Here is a 23658-nt window from a genome sequence, read left to right on the forward strand (position 1 = left end):
TTATTTCCGATATGAAATAGATACTGCAAGACCCGCTATGAATGAAATATGATTGTTCGGACTCCAGGCCGAGAATCAAACATATAATGAGCTATCATTATCACGAATTGATAACGTCAGTCGATTGTTATTCTCAACTAAGGAGCTCCTTACTCTAAATAAGATTATACACAAATAGTTTACCCACGCGCTTCGTATGAAGCACATCGGATCTGTGGCTCATTATATTACCAATTTAGTATAAGTATTAATTATAATAGGAAGATGTTACATAAAACAGCCGCGCTGCGCTCGAAGCGCATACATCAGATGGCATACTATTCGACAGCAAAAGTAAGTGCTTAAATTTAAAACTGGTGAAATATAAACAATTTTGGTGTATTTTAAACTGGTGACGTGACGTGTGAACTGTTTTGGTGTACTCGTATTATGTTCGTCCGTCAAGTTTTTTCTAAAGGGTTTTTAGCCCTGGCCAAATTACCTATAACTACTTACATCGTTTGTGGGCTTTATGAAACGAATTACATACTTAGATCACTTTTATTTATTTACGATAGAAAATATACGTCACCTGGCTTTGAGGGCAGCTCAGTGAATCATTATAATACCTATTTTCTCCTATATATAAGGTAAAAAATATACCTATGCAAACGGTATTTTATTAAATATCCACATTCATAACTTGGTTTCTAAATACGAGTAGCCATCGTTGAGGCCATTAGACATATGCTAGTACCTACCTTGTTACTCAAACAAATGTAGTTTATTAAAATGCTAAGGTAAATAGGTATATGTATGAGGTAGTGAATGTGCTTCCTATATTTTTCTATATAAGAAGTTAAAAAGTAGATAATATGATTGGCTGTAAATCTACTACGTTCCCTGATAATTTCTATATCACAATCATGCAAAAAAATTACCTATCTGAAAATAATATTGTTACTTACCTACTTATGGATTCCTAAAGGTCTTCGTTTTTTTAGGAAATGTTATAGCGATTACCGTTGGTAAATAAGCGTTAGATTAGGTATTTGATTGTTATCAGATTTATAAATGAGTATATATATAATTACCGATAAGAATTCATAAACAACTTGTCGAAAATATCTCGTAAATAAATACATACTTACTCAATAGGCCTAGATATATATGTAGTAACAGCACCAGTCATGGGACATTTAAGAGGAAATTTGGAGTATTTGTGATATTTCCCTAATACATGTGAATGGTCTACCGCTTAGCGTATTGAAAGATGAAAGTCCTACCCGTCTTTCATGTTTCAGGCGTGTTGTATCAAAGATACTGCAATGAGTTTCCACATACTTAACAAATTAAAACTATGCTATTTTTCTCCAGTCATGGACACCAAAGCTCCAGTAATGGACACTGCTCTATCAGTATAAAATATTGAAATAGGTCATCAGATCTGGTCCATGTTATCATAATATTGCATTATCATCCGATTTGCATATTTAATTACGAATACAAAATTTCAACTTAATCGGAAAACGGGAAAGTGGCTCAAACTCGGCTACCAAGATTTGACCCACACTAAAAAACGATATTAATTTATCCGAAGTCCGAGCATACCTCCTGGTTAACATATTTCGTAACTACATTTTACTTCTGTATTGTTTAAACATGAAATGATGGCATTGGCAAGCATCATTATGTAAATTGCCCATTATAGGAGGTATGCAGTTTTACAGCTCCTATAATGGGATTGGGCCAAATACCACTATTTTTTTACATCTGTGGAGTCACAACATAGTATGTTGTATACCTTATCTCATGGTAAATGCAATTAACAAAACACATTCTAGTTTTCAGCAAGTATTAATTAATTAAAATTTAATAAATTAACTCACCTCTCTTAGCGAGGTTGTTAAGAATTCGCAGTGGTATTTTTTTTCAGTGACACGACAACTTTTGGGTTGACGCCAATTTCTTAAAAAACAACCAAATTTAATAAAAATTCAAACTGAAACAGCTCTAGGACTCTTATTTATGATAATATACAGGCAGTGTTTATAAACTACTTTTAGACACTTATTTTACAGGATTTGTGGTTTTTTGTCCCATTACTGGTTCCACGCCCATCATAGGGTACACTACTATATTTACATTAGTAGGTTAAGCTTTTCTGTTTGTATCCTAAAGACATTGTTTAAGAAAATTTACGCGAAATTAATAATTGTAGGTACCCCAAAGTATTTGCTCCTAACACATAGCTATTTGTCTAACTGCAAGTCTTTAAGTTTTTAGAGAGGCGAATGCAATGATTTGTATTTAATTGATGGAATCATACAGGTCCATATGACTGACACAGTACCTGCAGCTTTGAATATTTAGATAGATAGGTTAATCATTTATTGCCACAACAAATGTTACAATTACTTACAATTATTTTTACCGAATACACAATTTCTCTCGTCTCTATTAAAATACGTTGTGACTGCTGGTCAGTAAAAGTTTTGGATGGCTAGAATATAATTAGCATATGTCAAACTTCTTGCCAAAGAGTAAAGTAAGTAATATAGGTAAAGAGAGCCCTCTTGAAGCATTTTATGGAAACTCATAAGCACCATCTCTGATTTGCTTCCGAAACTGCCTATGAATTGCTTTTTGCGCGGCATATTTGACGTTTTTTTTTTATTTTATTTTTTTTAACAATATATTTACACGGCATTACAGACAAGCCAATACACCGAGAAATTAAACATTGCAACACACACAGTATACAAACACATGAAATATATAAGGTGACATTAAACGTAAATGTTGTCAATATCCGCGCTGTTCAGTTGAGTTTGAGTTGAGTCCACTGTCGAGTCGCTTCCGGTACAATTCTCGTAAGGTCATTTCCGAGCTCTAGTCAGAATTCTGTAGCTATTTTAGTTCTTTGATCTTTCCACGCCTCAACACCTGAAAGTCCTGAAACTGACAAATCATCACACAATCAAAAAGTTTTGTATTTAAGTAGGTCAAACAAGGCTAACATTTGTTTATTTAGCAAATCGCTACGGCTGTAGCGCCTGAAGGCTGGCTGAAGAAACTCTGGAAAGCCATTGGCGGTCTCGTAAGGTCAACTGGCGCCTGCGAAGATCGAAGCCGATCTTCACTTCACAGGGTTTCAAACGTTACGCGGAACCACAGCGTATGTAGACAATTTTGTATATCTATGATGAAGGTTCCCTTTTACTGAAAGGATGTAGGGTTAGTCCGGGTGATAGTAGGTTATAATATTTAGGACTTATGAACCATTTTATTTTGACGTTATTACACTTAATAGGTACTTAGTCTCAATTGTTCCAAGTATTACTTATTTTAAAATTACTTTTGGTGCTGTTATCCAGTAATTATAGTTACTTACTTAAACCTTTTTTTGCGTTCCTCTAAATTTCTACTCGTAGTACTTACCTAAACACAATTTTATATATCTTAAGAGTTTACGTTATTGTATGTTACGATGAGTCGATGGCATTAAAAAAAAACTTAAAATAAACAATTCCAAGGGGGTGCTTTTATTGAACACCCTACGTGTACAAAAATATAAATAATTTAGGAATGTAAAAAACACTAATAACTAAGTAACCAGTAAAATTAAAAAAAAAACAGGAAAAACTAAATTAAATTTGTAGTCCAAAAAATGTAAGTGCCTAATAAGTTAGGGTAAATCCACCTATCGTCGGCACCGTCGTTTGGCCTACATATATCAAACCAAAGTTGGTAAGATTTTTTTGCTAATCAGCCGGGTCCACACAGAGCGAGCATAGGTACAGTCACCTGCAATAATATGTTACTCTTCGAAAGCCGCAAAAATATATGAGGCGATCTTATGGCTCTACAAATAAGATCGTGTCTGATATTTTTGCGGCTTTCGTTGTGTAACATATTATTGCAGGTGACTGTACGCGCGAGGCAAATTCCTCCCTCGTCCTCGGCTACCCCGGCCCCGGATCCAGCTATCGGTGGATGTATAATATAAAATCATTCAATAAATAATATAAACTTAAAGGCAATCGGCGGCCCGTACTCCTAGCGAGGACCGATTGACTCTCACCAAACGGCAATATAAAAAAAAGCCGCTAATACTACCTATTTATTCATACCATACCCAATATTTTTCAAAATACATATGATAGGTAATCTATTCTGAGTTAATTTCGTTTGCCCTGCCGTAGATTTACTGTAAGTAATCGTAATCATTTATTTACTACGTTTATCTTGTTGTCAATGGCGATTAATGAAATCAAACTCCTACTCGTAGTACTTAGCTAATTTGTATCGATGCTCACCTTAAACTTGTTGACAATATTACCTTATCTTCTGGGCGTATATTTTTATCAATAATTTAGCAAAACTATGTAATACGTTACATTTTTAGAACTTACACACGCGTTCCGAAGTTCCGATCAAGTAGAAACATTGTAATTAAATATAGAGCTAATTGAGGCAGATCGATACTTTTAGCGTGTTGTTTCATTCGCTACAGTACTATTGATGCTAACTATATCTACTTGTATACAAATAGAGTCTGTGCGAAAAGATAAAAGTCGTGTAATTTACTTCGCGATTTCGGGATTGATCCCATAGTAACAGTCGCTCAGTATAATCCCAGAACCTCCCTCCCTGGCAACGGGATGCAATTATTTTTTTGCCATCCTGTTCACAGTCATCATCACATCATCTCAGCCATAAGACGTCCACTTCTGAACATAGGCCTCCCCCCTGGATCTCCATATGTGCCGGTTGGAAGCGACCCGCATCCAGCGTCTTCCGGCGACCTTAACAAGGTCGTCTGTCCATCTTGTGGGTGGACGTCCTACGCTGCGCTTGCTAGTCCGTGGTCTCCACTCGAGCACTTTTCGACCCCATCGGCCATCTTCTCTGCGTGCAATGTGGCCTGCCCATTGCCACTTCAGCTTGCTAATGCTTGTATATTCAGTCGATTGAACAAAAATAAATAAATGGGACTATCTTACACAAATCGACATAGTCCCATAGTCAGGCCAATTAGGCTTGTGTTGCGAGTACTAAACAATGATAAGTGGTGTACATATAGACAAAAATATTTATTGATACCCATAAGGTTTACTCGGGTAATTCCGAATGTCTAAAACTGTCGGATAATTCCGAAATTAGACTTTTATTATGATGGAATTAAGGGTGATTTTCATCTGAATTTCAGAATTATCCGACGTTCGGTATTACCCGAATACACCTTACACCTAACGAATGCATTTCGAAATGAGGTGATAGGAAAATTCCCTAGCGGTTGGAATATTACAGTAGGACTGTACAAAACAAGTACATACATATTATTAGGGTTCACATTTGACAGATTAAGGTCGTTAATTGGTCACTCGTCTGTTTCTGCTATACAAACAAATAGGTTACCAACACGTTAATATGTGGGTGGACAAGTTCTTTTGTTTGCAATACCAACATACAGGATGATTTCTCGGTCGTGATCCAGAACCACTTTTCTGACTCTGTTATCACATTATCATTATGGTAGTATTTGATTAAAACATAATTACTTTAATTATTCTTATTTTTCAAGTGAAATTAATGTTACTATACTAAGTAATTATAGTCACCCTATGACTTTTGACATATGCTGTATGGAAAGCGACAAGACGTCACATTGAGTAAGGGTCACCAAATTGTATGCAAAAATGTTTTTTCCTACTTGTCATCTGGAAAATAATCATCGTTATTGGTGATAAACAATAATTGCAATAATTAACACCATCATCAGGTTCATCTTTGGATTCTGTATGATGTCTGGCTCTCTTACTCCACGACCCCGAAATCACCCTGTATAAGTATTAAATAACATACAGAGCGTCATGTTCAGTAGGGATCAAATATTTTAGTTAGTATTTTTATCGGCTGAAAATTACTTAATGACTTAAATTATCTTTCTGTTACAGTCACGGAAAGTGATTGCCATCCGTCGCGAAGACCAGTCAGTATGGGAGCGGCGGGCGCCATTCTCTCCATTAAACGTGAATCGCTTCGTGCGGAACGGAATCAAGGTCATCGTGCAGCCCTCCAACAGGCGCGCTTACCCCATGCAGGTACATAGTCATTAGTACTTTCTGGAAGTGAGTGTAGTGTAGACCAGTCGGTATGGGAGCGGCCAGCGCAGGAAGCTTCATATCTTCAACCCCATAATCAGCGCGCTTATTACCCCACATGCCACATGCATAGAAAAATGACGACAAATAGAAAAAAAAATGCGTAATAAATGTTCAGATTTATCAAAGAAAAGAACTTTCCATATGATTGTAGTCATAAGTTACCTACCTACGATTGAATATGATCTAACCAGGAAATTAAATAGAGTCAGACCAAGCTAACTCGGCAGTGAATTTGATAGCACAGCTGTGCAAGTGTTATTTTAAACGCCATAATTTAATACAAGTAAAGATCAAAATAAAACTTGCACAGTCTATGCTATCAAAATCGCTGCAGACTTGTCCTGGTCTAACTCCATAAATTTTGCCTTAAATTCTAGTCCTACATAAGCGCTGGCGCAGTGATTCAGGAAGACATCAGCGAAGCCAACGTGATCTTCGGCGTGAAGCAGACCCCCATAGACCTCCTCATCCCGAACAAGACTTATTGCTTCTTTTCGCATACCATCAAGGCACAAGAAGCTAATATGCCCATGCTGGATGCCATTTTGGCTAAGGTAACTATTTCGTGAGATGCACCCCAACAAAAACATTTTCATGTAAAATGTTGCCAAGACGAAACCCTAAGGCTCGCACTGTCAAAAAGTTATCAGATCTCTTGTACAGCCAAGCTTCTAACTCTACAAGCCCTACTTCACAAACTCTACACCTTAGTCAAAACATGTGGCTTGGCTGATTCGTTACTATAAGAACTATTGTATAATAAAAAAATATGAATAATCAAAGCATTTTTCAATACATATGCCCATGTGAAGGTAGCGAAGAGATGAGGTATATGAGTGAGCATATTTTCAGAACATCAGACTGATAGACTACGAAAAGTTGATGGACGATGCAGGCAACCGAGTGGTAGCGTTTGGGAAGTACGCGGGCGTCGCGGGCATGATCAACATACTACACGGACTCGGGCTGCGACTCCTGGCCCTGGGGCACCACACGCCCTTCATGGTATGTAGAACTTTCTACCCGGGACCCGGGTATGTCCTTAAACTACGTCCAAGACCACCCGTGGACGGGCAGCAGCATCCCTCAAATTCGGTGTACTCGACTGCGATCGCCAACCCGCCTGCCAAGCGTGGCGATTATGGCATTCACCCCCCAAAGAGGGAGGCCTATGTTCAGCAGTAGACATCTTATGGCTGAGATGATGATGATGAAAACTATCTAGACTACTTCTGGTGGCGGAAAGTCTTTGGAAAATTGTCCTTCAACAATCCACATATAGGGAAATTCGTTTTATTTAATTTCATTTCATTACAGTTAAGCCTGGGGACTTGATCATTTTTGACAGACTTCGTATACGAGGAGGTTTACTATTCGGTTGATTCTCTGAAGAAACTCTTAAAAATTTGGTGTACGTTATTTTATAATAATCAAAAGATTAGGTATATATATTTACTATCTTATCAAGGCAAATGCCAGTAATAGGTAATAAAATATGTCCTTAGGTACTTAGTATCTTGGATACTCGTGGATAAGTGTTGCCACGCGACAATTTGAGCTTCAGTCTACATTGACCTATTAACGAAAGTAAGACGAAGATCTATAGATCAAAGCAGTCTGGTGCAACCAGTCTTTCATAAAAAATCCATAAGTAAACCTAGCTTAAGTAGTGTCACTATCACACTTCACAGTCACACCGCGTAATGTTTCTAGGTTGAGCGTAAGCGTATCCGCTTACCAAGCAAAGCAACAATCTAGTTGGCCATCACCTTTATGTAAAAAAGGGATTGCAATGCAATAGTTAGCACTTCTTCCTTATACATATTCGATGTTCGGAATGTGTCAAAGGATGGTTCTCACATTGCTCATCACATAATCGTCCGTAATGACAGAACGACCACTAAGGTTAGAGTGGTGCTAGACGCTACAGAGCAAAGCCCAGTAAGCGCCAAAGCCAGCAGTTTGCTATAGCAGCCACTGTTACTCTGGTGCTGAAAACAATTAGTTAAGTCTTTGGAGCTCTTTTCTCATTTACATTCGCTAGAAAGACCAATTATCTGTTTGATTAGAAAGAGATGTATACATCTTGTATGTTCCAGCACATCGGACCAGCTCACAACTACCGCAACTCCAGCATGGCGCGGCAAGCCATCAGAGACGCCGGGTACGAGGTGGCGCTCGGTATGATGCCTAAATCCCTGGGACCGCTGACCTTCGTGTTTACCGGCTCAGGAAACGTTTCCCAGGTATGTGTGGGTATGACGGATACTCCGGGACTGGTACTCGGCAGCGCTCTGATTCAAAAATCCTCACCTTCGTTTAACTGACCCAGGAAATGTCGTAGTTGTATTTACTTACTTACTGAAGTATTTTTGCTCGTTGTAGAGGATAATGGCCAACACACCGTTTGTTTCATTCGGTTTCTGAGAGCAGATAATTCGGGTCGCTGGATGCTAATCTGAGTGAAGAGGTCGTTCATACTATCTCATAATTGACCCAGTGCCCGCCTTGCCTGGGGTATAGTACCTATAGTGGGTTTACCCTTGAATTGCCGACAGACATTTCATCGAATGTTATTTCGAAGACAACGTTTCAAGTATTTTCATTTCATCGACAAGTCATTGCGTCGAAGAATTGATACTAGTAAATTTAAATCTGGGACTCCTAATTGGCACTCGAGTTATTTCGTTTATAGTTTATATCGTGGTATTTCTTTACGGGTTTTCTTATTTCATTTTGGATTGCATTTAATAAAATTTATTACGCATAAAATTATTTCAATATGTAATATTTGACTTTGATAGCCGTTCGTTTCTATGTGGGGTCGCAGTTCTAACCTAACCTAAACCTACTTTGAAAGCCGTTCGTTTCTGTGTGGTGTCGCAGTTCTAACCTAACCTAAACCTATTTTGATAGCCGTTCGTTTCCGTCTGGAGTCGCAGTTCTAACCTAACCTAAACCTACTTTGAAAGCCGTTCGTTTTTGTGTGGGGTTGCAGTTCTAACCTAACCTAAACCTACTTTGAAAGCCATTCTTTTCTGTGTGGGGTGGTAGTTCTAACCTAACCTAAACCTACTTTGAAAGCCGTTCGTTTCTGTGTGGGGTCGCAGTTCAAACCTAACCTAAACCCACTTTAAAAGCCTTTCGTTTATGTGTGTGGTCGCAGCTCTAACCTAACCTAAACCTATTTTTAAAGCCGTTCGTTTCTGTGTGGGGTCGCAGTTCTAACCTAACCTAAACCTACTTTTAAAGCCGTTCGTTTCTGTGTGGGGTCGCAGTTCTAACCTAACCTAAAATGACTTTGATAGCCGTTCGTTTCTGTGTGGGGTCGCAGTTCTAACCTAACCGAAACCTAAAATTGTTACAACAGAAAAATGTATTAAAGTAATACGTCGAACAAATGAATTGCAATGTTTAGTAGTTGTGCCAATTAAAATAATTTGAAACAAATCAGCGATCAAGTAATATTCGATGAATAGTATTTCTACGCAGTAAGAAAAATTGAAATAAATAGTATATGAAACAAAATAACGCTAAACAATATTACTAGTACTAACGTTTCGATGAATCGTTGTCGATGAAATAATATTCGATGAAAAGTCCGTCGGCAAAACAAGGGTACACCCCTATAGTGCCGTCGTACTATTTATTAAATCAATCTATAAGTAAACTATAATTAACGAATGTGTATGTTTTCAGGGAAGTCAAGAAATATTCTCCGAGCTACCTCACGAATACGTTCCACCGGAAATGCTCAGAAAAGTTGCGGAACACGGAAGTAAGATGTTCTTCAAAATCTCAGCTTTTTCAATTCATATTAGGGAAAACCATAATAATGTAGAACCCTCTTACTCTAATGATTAGCTCTTCAGCCTTTTTCGAGGCAGACTGTGACTGGCGACTTTCCTAGAAAAATTGGGGCCATATACACTTTCAAGAGCCAATCATTGGGTAACTTACCTTACTCGTATTTAGGTACTTTTTATTTCTGCAAGATAAATTTTCCTACATTTATTTACATGTTTATAAATGATTACAGGTCCAAACAAGATCTACGGTTGCGAGGTGCGCCGGCGGCACCATCTGGAGAGGAAAAATGGCGGCGGCTACGATGCGCAGGAGTACGAAGAACACCCTGAGCGATACATCTCTACCTTCGCGCAGAAGGTAAATAAGACAATTATTATTAAGGGAAAAAATTGAAAAATTACGCTTCCGGCAGGATTTTAACCCAAAAAAATACTGACTGAAATAATAACTAAGACACGTTCGTACGTTTCCGTGAAAATACGAAGGAAAACAATTAGTTTATAATCATAATCATAATATCGTTTATTGCACCATGGTAAGCAGTTGTTACAAAAAATACAAAGTATAGTTGGTCAAGCAAATTTTGTCATTAGAAAAAGGCGGCAAATTTAAAAAACGTAGGGGCGAAGGGTTATCATACTATAGAAAATTTGAATTTCGCGCCTTTTTCTACTGACAAGATCTGCTTGACCAAGTATATAAAAGTTTCTCATGGACCCCAGAACGGTGTTGCAAGCATTTTCTTAAGCTAAGTATCAACCAACTTATTTAGGAACACAAACAAGCCTTAAAATTAAATGTAGGTAAGTATACAAATGATTGATATTAATTTACTTAAGAAAACTATCATTAAGGAATTCTTCTGGTTATATGCACTACAGCGTAATGTGTTTCTGTCAAAGTTGCCATTTACATCAATTAATTTCTATTAAATTATTTACTTTTGTTCATAAAATGTCTACGGTGCTGACCTATTTAAATTATCTACTTTGTGCAATCTACATATTCATTCATTTTATTTGATTGCCGGCACAAGTACCACTTTATTTTCAATAGGCCAGCGCTTAAGGTAAACAGCTGATTACTTGCACACAGTGCATCAAGATTGCGCCTCATTACCCTTGCAGTTTATCTATAAGATAACGTAGTAAACAAATACAACAGAATAGCAGTCTACTTTATCGGTCATGGAGTGAGCTAGGTTCATTCTATTGATTTCATTTCACTTTCAACGCCAACTTATACATTTCTTTTCCATTTCCGGACTTATTTAAAATTTGATTTCTAAATACCTACGCTGCACTGCATTCACTTTTACAATCGGTAGATCACTCAAATATCTTTGTAATTTAATAGAGCATCTCTCCCTTCATTTATAAAAAAATATATTTAAAAAAACATAAAATTATTCAAATGCTATATTGGGATTAGTTCGGTTTCCTCACGATGTTTTCCTTCACCATAAAGGACTGGCAAATATCGAATGATATTTAGTACATAGGTTCCGAAAAACTCATTGGTACGAGCCGGGGTTTGAATCCGCGACCTCCGGAATGAAAGTCGCTTTGCCTTCAGCTGCCATAGGCATAGGTATCCGAGCAGAAAACTGTTCTAAGTGAATATAAATACTTATACACTTTCTATATACCTATACTACTCATCAGGTCTTAAATTTTTTTAACATATTTTTGCTAAATAAACTCACGTGATACCCACCACGTGAGCTTACTTAGCAAAATCATGTTTTCATCAACAGATAGCGCCATACACGTCTGTCCTAGTGAACTGCATCTACTGGGCGGTGGACAGCCCCAAGTTGCTGACCATCCCCGACGCCAAGCACCTCCTCATCCCCTCCAACACGCCCTGGCTGCCCAAGAGCATCGGCGCGCCCGCGCTGCCGCACCGGTCAGTACTAACAGCAATCTTGAAGGCGCTAGATCTAGCATTATGTAATCAGACACAACGAGTCAAGTTAGTTAGTTCTCAAGCGGACCCCAGGCTCTCATAAGCCTTGGCAAAATGCCGGAATAACGCGAGAAAGAAGAAGATACAACGAGGATCATCTATAATTTTTCTTCCGTGTACTTATCCTTAAAGTTCCTTGTATCTTTCCCAGAATGCTCGCCATTTGCGACATCTCAGCGGATCCGGGCGGCTCCATCGAGTTCATGAACGAGTGCACCACCATCGACACGCCCTTCTGTCTATATGACGCCGATCGGAATAAGGACACTAAGAGGTTTGTTAATTTTTCACCTCTTTGCCTTCCTCTTAAATCAATCGATTTCGACTGAAGATAGATCAAGTTCTTTTTGGAAACATTGACATAGATTTAAGGCTAAAATATTTACCACCAGGTTCTTCTTATACCTTGAATTTCTTCACACCCTTCGTGAACAATTAAATCCTCATTATGATTAAAACTCACTGATTAATATCCGTCTCGAAGGACCAAAACTTGGATAAGATGTTGGTTATTTTTTAAGGTATAAAAATAAAAATAAAATAGCCTTTATTTTCAGAACAAAGAACAGTAGCACATTATCTCTCTGTTATCTCCCATCTTTTGTAATCTTTGTCTGCTTGCCCTTTGGCAAAGGCCTCCTCCAACCTTCTCCACATTACTTAATATAAAGATTTTTTTTATTTGTCAAGGACTTGACAGGTCATTTTCGTACTCCAAAGTTCCAAACTAAAATTTATACCTTACATCATGTCGATGTATTCAGTTTCAAGGGCCCCGGCGTGCTGGTGTGTTCTATCGACAACATGCCGACGCAGCTGCCGCGCGAGTCTACGGACTTCTTCGGAGACTTGCTCTTCCCCTACGCTGAGGACATCATGAAGTCTGATGCTTCGCAGCCGTTGGAGGAACACAACTTCTCCCCCGTGGTTCAAGGAGTAAGTCACAAGAGCCATAGACTTACCCCCTTATTTATAAACGTTTACTAAAGTTGACAAGCCGATAATAATCGTTTGTTCCTTTCCGACGTATTGGTATGATGGAAAGGGACAAACGATTATTATCGGCTTGTCAACTTTAGTAGACGTTTATGAATAAGGGGGTTAGAATGTTTTCGTTTTATTTTCGGTTCAGTGCAAATGGAGCAGGATTATACGAGTACTCCATCATGGACAAAAGATATCGACGTTACGTCCGAAGTATTACTTAGTGTCAGTTTTCTGATGTAATTGGAAGCCAATAATATAGCTTAATTTATCGTGTCATCCCAATGTCTTTCCTTTTTTGTTGCTGAGCATAGCATAGCATAGCATAGCACTATTCAAATATTCTGTAATAAACTGATAACTATTAATATTCATATAAAATCTACGTTTCACAGGCCATAATCACGAGCAACGGCAAACTGACACCGCCTTTCGAATACATCAATGAACTGCGATCATCAAACAAGTAAGTCGAACGCTGTAATGCACCTACCTACAAAATGTTGAGTAATTAATTGAAGAAAGCAGTAGCTTTAATAGGCCAAGCAATAAGAAGGTATTAGAGGGAAATGCTAGGAACACAATTTTTGACTCCGTAACTTTGTTTGAACTAGTTAGGAGGTGAACCTATCAAAAGTCTCCGGCCGTAGCCCCTACGCTGGAAGGCAGAGGGGGGTAAGAAAATCTCATTTTTCGGTTTTTCACTTAAGTATATCTTAGAAACCTTGGAACGTACGCTGGAGTGAATGCGATTCTTCCTAAAATTCCTGAGTAGGTAAATAATTTTGTGAATCCTTTTGCAGTCGATCCCGCCACAAGGTGGAGGGTGACGACCAGCAGAACTCGGTGGTCATCCTGGGCAGTGGGCTGGTGGCGGCTCCCGTGGTCGAGTACCTCGCTAAGGAGAAGAATATCTCTGTTACTATTGGTACGTTATTATTGCTGCTGACTTACTTCGATTACACCATTGATATCTGTTAATGTATCGTCAATGACAATTAAATTTCCTACTCTTCCAATGTGAGACAAAAACCTACTAAAATTGAGGAATAAAAATGGGAAACTTGCTTGCTTGGACTTAATGCCTATAACGGCATTAAGTCCGCCTGTTGTACTTTTTGTATGTGCAATAAAGTTTAAAAATAAATAAACTTAAGGTCTGAACAACTATTCCGAATAGAAGGCGGCTCTTATTGACCGTGTTATTACAGTTACATTAGGGCCACAGGATGGCTGATAAAAATCGGTTCCACTTCCACTCCACCTACACATCACAATTTACCATTTTAGCGTCCCAAGTAAAGGAGGAGGCGGACGCGCTAGCGGAGCGGTACGGCGTACGCTCCGCGTATTTACAAGCCGACGACGATGCCGCGTTACGCGCCATGGTGTCGCGCGCGCGTCTCGTGGTGTCTTTGTTGCCTTACGAACTGCACGGGGCCGCTGCGAGAGCCGCTATTGAAGCCGGAGCTCATATGGTCACGGCGTCTTATGTGAGGCCTGAGGTTCAAGAGTTACATAGCCGGTGAGACCCTATTAATATTTTATTACCAAAATTTTGTAAATCGGATGACAATCCAATATTATGATGAAATGCAGCTGATCTGATGATGGAGACAGGAGATGGCCCTGGGAACTCTGTGATAAGCACAGTGACAGTGCAGTGTTTGGGGTTGTTAGAATTGTATCGATGAGTATTCCTGTGGAGTTTGCCTGTGGAAAGAAAAGTACCAACAGTAAGCGATAAAAGCTTGTACCATAAAATGTTTTTTTTTTCAAAAACTTTATTTCTTCATGGTTTCAATCAATGAGCCGACTAAAGTATGCTAACCATATTACAGAGCTAAGGAGGCCGGAGTGACGATCCTCAACGAAGTGGGCCTGGACCCCGGCATCGACCATCTTCTGGCGCTCGAGTGCATCCACGACGTCCAGAACCATGGCGGAAGAGTAGACTCTTTCGTTTCTTACTGCGGGGGTATGTTTTGCTGTGTAATAACTCTGATGGTGAGCGTGCTCCGGATGATATCCAAACTCATTTTGACATCTAATCAAATGACTCAAAGTTTAAACTTTCTGTTATAGGTCTCCCGGCGCCTGAGTTTAGTGACAACGCGCTGAGGTACAAATTCTCGTGGAACCCGCGAGGCGTGCTGCTCAACACAATCTCAGGAGCTAAATACCTAAGCAGAGGGCAGGTAAGCTATACTTTTTAATTATCGAACGATTTAAGCTAATTTTATCATTCTCAATGTAAACTTGTAAAGTTACATTACCGATACCGATGCTACGTCATTATAGCTCATAGCAGTATTCTCCCAAAAAAGTCAAGCGAGCAATGCGTCCCTTCCAAACTCTCATAGCCACTATGCGGGCGTCACTTTCAAAATATTTGAATCCCTAAACATTTAGGTACCTAATCTGATTTTTAGGGTTCCGTACCCAAAGGGTATAACGGGACCCTATTACTAAGACTCTGCTGTCCGTCCGTCTGTCACCAGGCTGTATCTCACGAACCGTGATAGCTAGACAGTTGAAATTTTATACTATACTGTATAGGTAATAACAAATACTAAAAACAGAATAAAATAAAGATTTAAGTGGGGCTCCCATACAACAAACGTGATTTTTGACCGAAGTTAAGCAACGTCGGGCGGGGTCAGTGCTTGGATGGGTGACCGTTTTTTTTTCTTTTTTTTCCGTTTTTTTTTGCATTATGGTACGGAACCCATCGTGAGCGAGTCCGACTCGCACTTGACCGGTTTTTTCACTTGTACATTGTTAGATAGTGGAGGTGCTCAGCGGCGGCGAGCTGATGTCTGTAGCTCGTGAACTAGACTTCCTACCCGGCTTCGCTTTCGAGGGCTTTCCGAACCGCGACAGCACGCAGTACGCCAAGCTGTATGGAATCGAGGACGCGCACACCATATTCCGTGGCACCATCCGGTACAGAGGTAAATACGGATACTGATGTATGTACCTTAGCAATACCTAAGTTGTGCACCATAGAGAACACACACACCATCTTCAGAAGGACCATCCGGTACAGAGGTAAATAGGGATAGTTACTAGGGAATGCTCCCGGTACTGAGTTTGTATGGCGAGAACCGGGAATTCTCGGCTCCGGTACCGTGTTTACATGTATAGAAAACTGGTACCGGGAGCACTCCCTAATAGTTACTGATGACATTCTTAAAACAATTAAGGTACTTACCGACATCAAACATGCACGTAACTGGCCCCAAAAAGTTTTAAAATAATTGCTTTCAGGACATATCAACAGTCATCCATTGGCCATTTCATAACTAACAATACTTTTCAGGTTTCGCCGAAACAATGATCGCTATGCAGCTATTCGGCTTGGTGGACCCTAACCCTCACCCCTCACTCCATCCAGAAGGACCTGAAATTACTTGGGTATGTTATTGTTATTACATAACTTCGTATAAGTCATTGAACCGTGTATAGGAGGAAAGAAGTATATATAACAACACATCATATAAACTTTAATTTGAATTGTGCCCGTACTTCTCCTATATCGCGCTTACGAAGTTTCGAATGTCTGTTTCAAAAAATGCAACTTCTATATAACAAACTTATTGGACTTCGGTCCCCAGGCACATCATCTGCCTGGAAAGAGGTCCTTGTATTATCCCTTTCTCTTTCTACAAGCATAATTAAGTTTCAACGCCATATAAATACCATCACGCTCCGCGATTGTTGCGCCATTTAGGGTTCTAGCTAAATTGGTTGTTTAATACTTACGCTAATATAGAATTTCCAATTTAGCAAGAACCCTAAAATGGCATAACAATCCCGTGTGGTGACTGTACATTTGTAACAAACTTCATAATTTGCAGCGTCAATTCGCCTGTGAGCTGCTAGGCCTCACAGACTCTTCCATCTTCTACGAGAACCTGAAGACGCGCCTGACGGAGCGCATCGGCGGCGCTGGTGCGGCCGGGCTGGAGTCTCTGGGGCTGCTGGAAGATAGTGTTATTGTTAAGAAGAACACGCCGCTCGACACTGTTAGCCATTACTTGACTAACAAGTTGAAATTAGGTAAGGCATAGATATACAGCGAGAAAAATAGCTTAAATAAAGGGCAATGGGTCAAAAACCACCATAGGCACTGACCATAGTAGCTGTACCTATACATATATTCATATGCAGTGTAGGGACCGTGCGCGTTGGTGGGTTGCCATCTAGTAGCCTCAATCGGAAACATAAATATGGACATTGCCAAAGCAATTGCCTACCATTCTTACCGTTCTTGTGCGTTTTCGTGTGCATATAGTAGGTTCCGCCATCTTGTGAGCTACATTGGAAGCATAAACTTCACATTTACGCCTCGCGCTAAAAATCTGACGGCTCCTATGTTGCCCCCTATCTTGGAGGATATAACCAACGGAGACGCCATGTCTAAAATTTTCGGTACAAAATAGTCTGCCGTTTTTTGCGGGGGAGGGGCACATCAAATGTACGGTACGTCATGTCAGATAAACGTCAGTCCATACATATGGTTTACATGAGGTTGACCATTGGCCGCCTATTTTCGACAGAGGGGAACGCCTGTTAATGGCGGCTCCATCGTTAATTACTCCGAGCCCCCTATAGTTCATACCCGCTCCCTATTGGTACTATAACCTCCTAAGGGCCGGCCATACAAATGAAAAATCCAAAATTTGCCACTGAAATTAACCTATAATTTGTCTTTAGTTTAGGAAATAAAGTTTATTTTGCGTTGTTGAAAAATTGAATTATTCCAATTAAATAGGATATAAATGTCATCGAACTGAAGAGGTACTGTAGGTAGGACCTTGGACCTTAGGATCTGGCATGGATGTGTAGTAGGATAAGAAAACAAAGGTGACAAATAGGCAGCTCAAGGAACAAGTAGGTAATAGAATTGTTAGGATCGATGGACGGTTGGGATTTAATGTATTCCCTTTTTACAGGCAACGACGAGACAGACTTCGTGGTGCTTCGGCACGAAGTTGGCGTGACATGGCGGGACGGGCGCAAGGAGAGGCGTGAGGTCACCATGACTGTCCGCGGCGAGCCGGCGGGAGACACGGCTATGGCGCGCACCGTGGGGCTGCCTACTGCTATTGCCGCCAAGATGATCATCGACGGTGAGTGTGTATTGTGACGTAGAGGGAGAGACGGGAGGTCACCATGACTGTCCGCGGCGAGCCGGCGGGAGACACGGCTATGGCGCGCACCGTGGGGCTGCCTACTGCTATTGCCGCCAAGATGATCATCGACGGTGAGTGTGTATTGTGACGTAGAGGGAGAGACGGGAGGTCACCATGACTGTCCGCGGCGAGCCGGCGGGAGACACGGCTATGGCGCGCACCGTGGGGCTGCCTACTGCTATTGCCGCCAAGATGATCATCGACGGTGAGTGTGTATTGTGACGTAAAGGGAGAGACGGGAGGTCACCATGACTGTCCGCGGCGAGCCGGCGGGAGACACGGCTATGGCGCGCACCGTGGGGCTGCCTACTGCTATTGCCGCCAAGATGATCATCGACGGTGAGTGTGTATTGTGACGTAGAGGGAGAGACGGGAGGTCACCATGACTGTCCGCGGCGAGCCGGCGTGAGACACGGCTATGGCGCGCACCGTGGGGCTGCCTACTGCTATCGCCGCCAAGATGATCATCGACGGTCAGTGTGGAGAGTTAATGTGTTTATATGCCAGTGAAGTGCTCTTTTTCCGTAATGTTGAATGGCGGAAAATCCAACCATAGACTAACCTGAAGGCCTAGCCAAGTGACGCTACACAACGTAGCGTATAGTCAACTTTCGCTATCATTCTTCCATATTATGCGACAGTGACAGTTGCGTTTCGTTCGCTATGGAGTTCGATTGGCATGTTGGCTACGCACCCTGATCTGCCACCCGCCACCCCGATACACGTTTATTTTTCGATTGGCGTTTGTGTCGACAAACGGCAATCGAAATGTAATCGTATTTATCGAAATACGATTATCATCTCGGATACAGCTCCTGTCAAAGGGACTTTTTCCATTTAGCGCTCTGTATAGTGAGCAATTGGCAGTTTTTAACCTTATTTTTTCCACTATTCACTTATGTATTATTTTATGAAAGCGAGGTCTTGATGTGATGTGTGTCGGTTGCAGGTGAAATTCAAGAGCGAGGAGTGGTGCTTCCCTTCGCACCGGTCGTGTACAAGTCGCTGCTGTCGCGGCTGCGCGCGCACGGCGTCACGGCACGCGAGATAAGCCGCCCTCTCAACTAAACGTCATATGTTAGAGCGGGATAGTAGCATGAGCTTCCGCTGGACGTGTCGCTCGCTGAACGGGGTTGGCAACTGTCAAAGGTTTTGATAGATGGCGCTAGCAAAGGTTTTACTTGTCTCTATAGTTTTGGTCTATTCTCCAGGCCATAAAATTCCAAAGAAAAAACAAAAATTTGACAGTATTCGTAGGAGTGACAGGTAAAACAGGTGGCGCCATCTGTGACTTACTTCAACAGGCCAACCAAGTTAGAGTCGACTCTATCTATAAATACTCGATGATACTAGACGTAGGAACTCACACCTCAAAGACAGATAACGCAGAACGGCTCTTTGAAATTTTTTTACTAAGTCAAATACAAGTTATTACACTTATTACAGGGGCCAAATTCGACACGTACAACTGTCAGATTTCGCATCCACGTCAAATCAACAGTTGATTTTATTGCATACTGAGTATTGATTCCATCAACGGTGGATAATATAATTTGGTACAACCAAAACTCAACTCTAAACTAAGGGTGGTTCGGTTTAGTTTGCTTGTCACCCTAACTGTGGATTGTTAATGTCAAATTTTGACATTGTACGTATTCGAGAACTTATGATTTTTCCCACATCAACGGGAGATCAACACGATACGTCAAACGTCGCTTGTCGAATAGGGGTCCTGGTATCGGTATTGCATTTTGTACTTCATGAACATGCATGATACGAAGGGAGGTTTCACTTTCAACGAATTAGTCAAATTCATTAACTAATATTTAAAATTCACGTATGTTGTTTGAACGAAAAAAGGGGATGTGTATAGTAGTGTACCCTATAATGGGCGTGGAACCAGTAATGGGACAAAAAACCACAAATCCTCTAAAATAAGTGTCTAAAAGTAGTTTATAAACACTGCCTGTATATTATCATAAATAAGAGTCCTAGAGCTGTTTCAGTTTGAATTTTTATTAAATTTGGTTGTTTTTTAAGAAATTGGCGTCAACCCAAAAGTTGTCGTGTCACTGAAAAAAAATACCACTACGAATTCTTAACAACTTCGCTAAGAGAGGTGAGTTAATTTATTAAATTTTAATTAATTAATACTTGATGAAAACTAGAATGTGTTTTGTTAATTGCATTTACCATGAGATAAGGTATACAACATACTATGTTGTGACTCCACAGATGTAAAAAAATAGTGGTATTTGGCCCAATCCCATTATAGGAGCCGTAAAACTGCATACCTCCTATAATGGGACAATTTACATAATGATGCTTGCCATGCCATCATTTCATGTTTAAACAATACAGAAGTAAAATGTAGTTACGAAATATGTCAACCAGGAGGTATGCTCGGACTTCGGATAAATTAATATCGTTTTTCCAAACTTTCATTTAACTTGCCCTGTTAGTTAGTGTGGGTCAAATCTTGGTAGCCGAATTTGAGCCACTTTCCGATTGAGTTGAAATTTTGTATTCGTAATTAAATATGCAAATCGGATGATAATGCAATATTATGATAACATGGACCAGATCTGATGACCTATTTTAATATTTTATACTGATAGAGCAGTGTCCATTACTGGGGGGCCCATCACTGGAGCGTTGGTGTCCATGACTGGAGAAAAAAAGCATAGTTTTAATTTGTTAAGTACGTGGAAACTCATCGCAGTATCTTTGATACAACACGCCTGAAACATGAAAGACGGATAGGACTTTCATCTTTTAATACGTTAAGCGGTAGACCATTTACATGTATTGGGGAAATATCACAAATACTCCAAATTCCCTCTTAAATGTCCCATGACTGGTGCTGTTACTATATTTATATATACCTACATATAGGCAACTAAATAAATAAAATAGCTATTACTTATAAAAGTATGTCGAATTTTTAATTACGCTTCCATTCTTTAAGTCTTACAACTTTCCTTCAAGTGTTAGTGTGATAGAAAGTTTTACATAGGTAGGTACAAACTTGAATAAGAAAACTCTAGCCAAAATATCTGCATTCGTAGACCTGCTACGGACCTACGGCGTAGCAATTGCTACAAGTGTAATGAGCTGCGCAGCGTATGCGTTACCAAATTGCGTTTAGCGTCACTTTTTTACAGTTTTTTTTTGTTTTTTAATGAAAGGAATTAAATAAGTACATAGAAAAAATATTGTTTCGCGTGAGATTCGAACTTGCTCGACCCCGATGCAAGCTTCAGTAGCGCTGTAGGTTAGACCTAGGTTATTTTTAGTGTTCCGTACAAAACTTTGTTTACGGAACACTTATGGGATCACTTCGGTCTTGCAAATCAGTTAAATACGTTTTTCTCAGAGACCGTTTGACATAGATACCTAAAATTTGGAACAGTTATAGCAATTACCACCACTCATATTGTAAATAAGTCAAAACTGCTTATTTTTTATTAAAGGGGGAAATTTAGGGGGTTGAGAGGGGTAGGCTGAAACTTTTTTCATTTGTAAGAATCGTGTGGGGTACCATTAGAAAGCTTGCAAAAAATTGAGTCGATGGACTGATTTTGACTTCATTTTAGACTGCAATAGTTTCGTCAAAAAATGCATTTAAAGTTGCAAGTTTTCATACAAAAATTTTCACCTCTGTCCTGGCGATTTTCGCGAAAACTATAGCTAACAGGCAGCTGACCAGTCAATACCCAACTTAAAGAAGCATGGAGACGGCGGGAAAATTATCAGCTTAACTTTATCTTTATTAGTTTTTCAACTGCAGCTTGACCTTTGGTTGCTTAGGGCTAGCTAACTGATGCTTACACTGGTCAATTCATATTAGGCGAGAAACATCCTTAGTTAAAACTTTGGCATTGAAATTTATGACTTATGTCTTTGACACAAAGTTTAATTCTGCTTGCTTATTTTTGTGGGATATTTAATTTTATCTCAATAGCCTACTATAAGTATGAGAGAGATCTACAAAATACGACCTTATTATATTGCAAATAAGTTTCAATTTCGAACGGGCTTTCCAACCAATGGACTAGGCATCTCAAATATCTGAAAAATTCAAATTAAGAATTCCGTTCTTGACTGTCGTTGTGTTTTTTTTTCCACAATAGGACACATAGAGTTAGTATGGCGTATAGAGATAATAAAGTCATTTAATATTTATGAACAGCTTGAGCTTTGGCCTCATGTATAGATTTTATTGATTGTATAATTATAATATCTATTAATTATATTCAGTAAAGCTGGTCAAGCAAATCGTGTCAGTAAAAAAAGGCGCGAAATTCAAATTTTCTATGAGACGATATCCCTTCGCGCCTACATTTTTCAAATTTGCCGCCTTTTTCTACTGACAAGATCTGCTTGACCAAGTTTACTTATGTATATTTTTGAATGGATCGGTGAGCAACAAGATTCAGGGCTATAACCGCGAAAATAGAAGTTCGCAAATTGCGAGCATTTTTCTCTGTCACTCTAATTACGCCTTCATTGGAGTAAAAGAGAAAGATCCCCGTAAAGGGTCAATTTCACCAAACGAGCATTTTTGTCTAATTCCCATGGAATTTTGAAATACCAACATTACACAAAAAAAAATATGCTGAGAATTTGATAAAAAATATAATAAATATTAATTTTCTTATGGGATAAAAATATTCATAAAACTATAAAAGTTATTTAAATTTAAAATTTTGGTCAGGGCACGGGAATTAGTGTGTCCATGGAAATTAGATTTTACTAGGACGGAAATTAGAACACGGCACGGGAATTGTTTTTTTAACTTATTTTGGTACTTAAAACTATTATTTATGTACATTTTAATCTACAATAATATACTGCAACCATACTGAAGTGGCATCGGACATATTTACCTTCTTTAATATTAGTTTCGAACGACAAATCTACGAAAGTATGTTACACTAAAAACTACGTATTTGACTAATCCTTTCCTTTATTTTAATGGCAACTAATCTCTCTTTCTTAGTAAAATGTACATATTTCAAAACAATACTTTGAGTAGTTTCGTAAACTTGTCCGCCTTTACATACAAAACTATTCATTAAAAAGTGTCATTATGTATCTGCATGTAGATAGGTACAAGGTGTATGATCTGGTATATGGTCTTGTAGGAAATGATACTAAGAAATAAATAGGGGCACAGTGAGAAGAAGTTATTGTGTAAGTTAATCTGAAGAAATCGAATATGCTGCCTTCATAAATTAATAACCCAAAAAATTGTTTGAACACATATGAGGTAAGGTGGGGTAAGACTATCACCGGGGTAAGACTATCACTTGTATGGAATCCTCATACTGTTAGTCTTGCCCCGATCAAAATAAACTAAGTTAGTCTTACCCCGCCTTACTTTACACATAGGTATACAGGGTGTCCCTGCCCTGCGGGAAAATCTTCAAAGTGTAGGTTGGTTAAGTAATTTCTCAAAAATATCATAATCTTCCTAAAAAAAACTTCCTAAAAAAATACCCCCTGGCACTGACTAAAATAACCGACTTGGTTTCACATTACATCCC

The 23658-nt window shown here is 39.5% G+C and overlaps 1 protein-coding gene across 2 annotated transcripts; it reads left to right on the forward strand.

Annotated features, from left to right (window-relative positions):
- The first annotated feature begins 23 nt into the window (after positions 1 to 23).
- Positions 24 to 20981, forward strand: LOC134674188 (alpha-aminoadipic semialdehyde synthase, mitochondrial). Of its 2 annotated transcripts, XM_063532325.1 has the most exons (20): positions 24 to 333; positions 5940 to 6086; positions 6527 to 6703; positions 7002 to 7154; positions 8249 to 8395; positions 9849 to 9927; positions 10189 to 10316; positions 11716 to 11867; positions 12079 to 12201; positions 12692 to 12863; positions 13307 to 13377; positions 13715 to 13839; positions 14202 to 14436; positions 14753 to 14889; positions 14997 to 15109; positions 15697 to 15865; positions 16234 to 16328; positions 16772 to 16973; positions 17870 to 18046; positions 19059 to 20981. In XM_063532325.1, the coding sequence occupies exons 1-20, from the start codon at positions 265 to 267 to the stop codon at positions 19175 to 19177; spliced, it is 2790 nt and encodes a 929-aa protein (XP_063388395.1). In that variant the 5' UTR covers positions 24 to 264; the 3' UTR covers positions 19178 to 20981. The 2 variants fall into 2 exon arrangements, with proteins under 2 accessions (XP_063388395.1, XP_063388352.1); XM_063532282.1 differs by lacking the exon at positions 19059 to 20981 and having other exon boundaries at positions 17870 to 18307.
- The last annotated feature ends 2677 nt before the right edge of the window (positions 20982 to 23658 follow it).

The sequence above is a fragment of the Cydia fagiglandana genome, chromosome 1 (assembly GCF_963556715.1).
Source record: "Cydia fagiglandana chromosome 1, ilCydFagi1.1, whole genome shotgun sequence".
Lineage (NCBI taxonomy): Eukaryota > Metazoa > Arthropoda > Insecta > Lepidoptera > Tortricidae > Cydia > Cydia fagiglandana.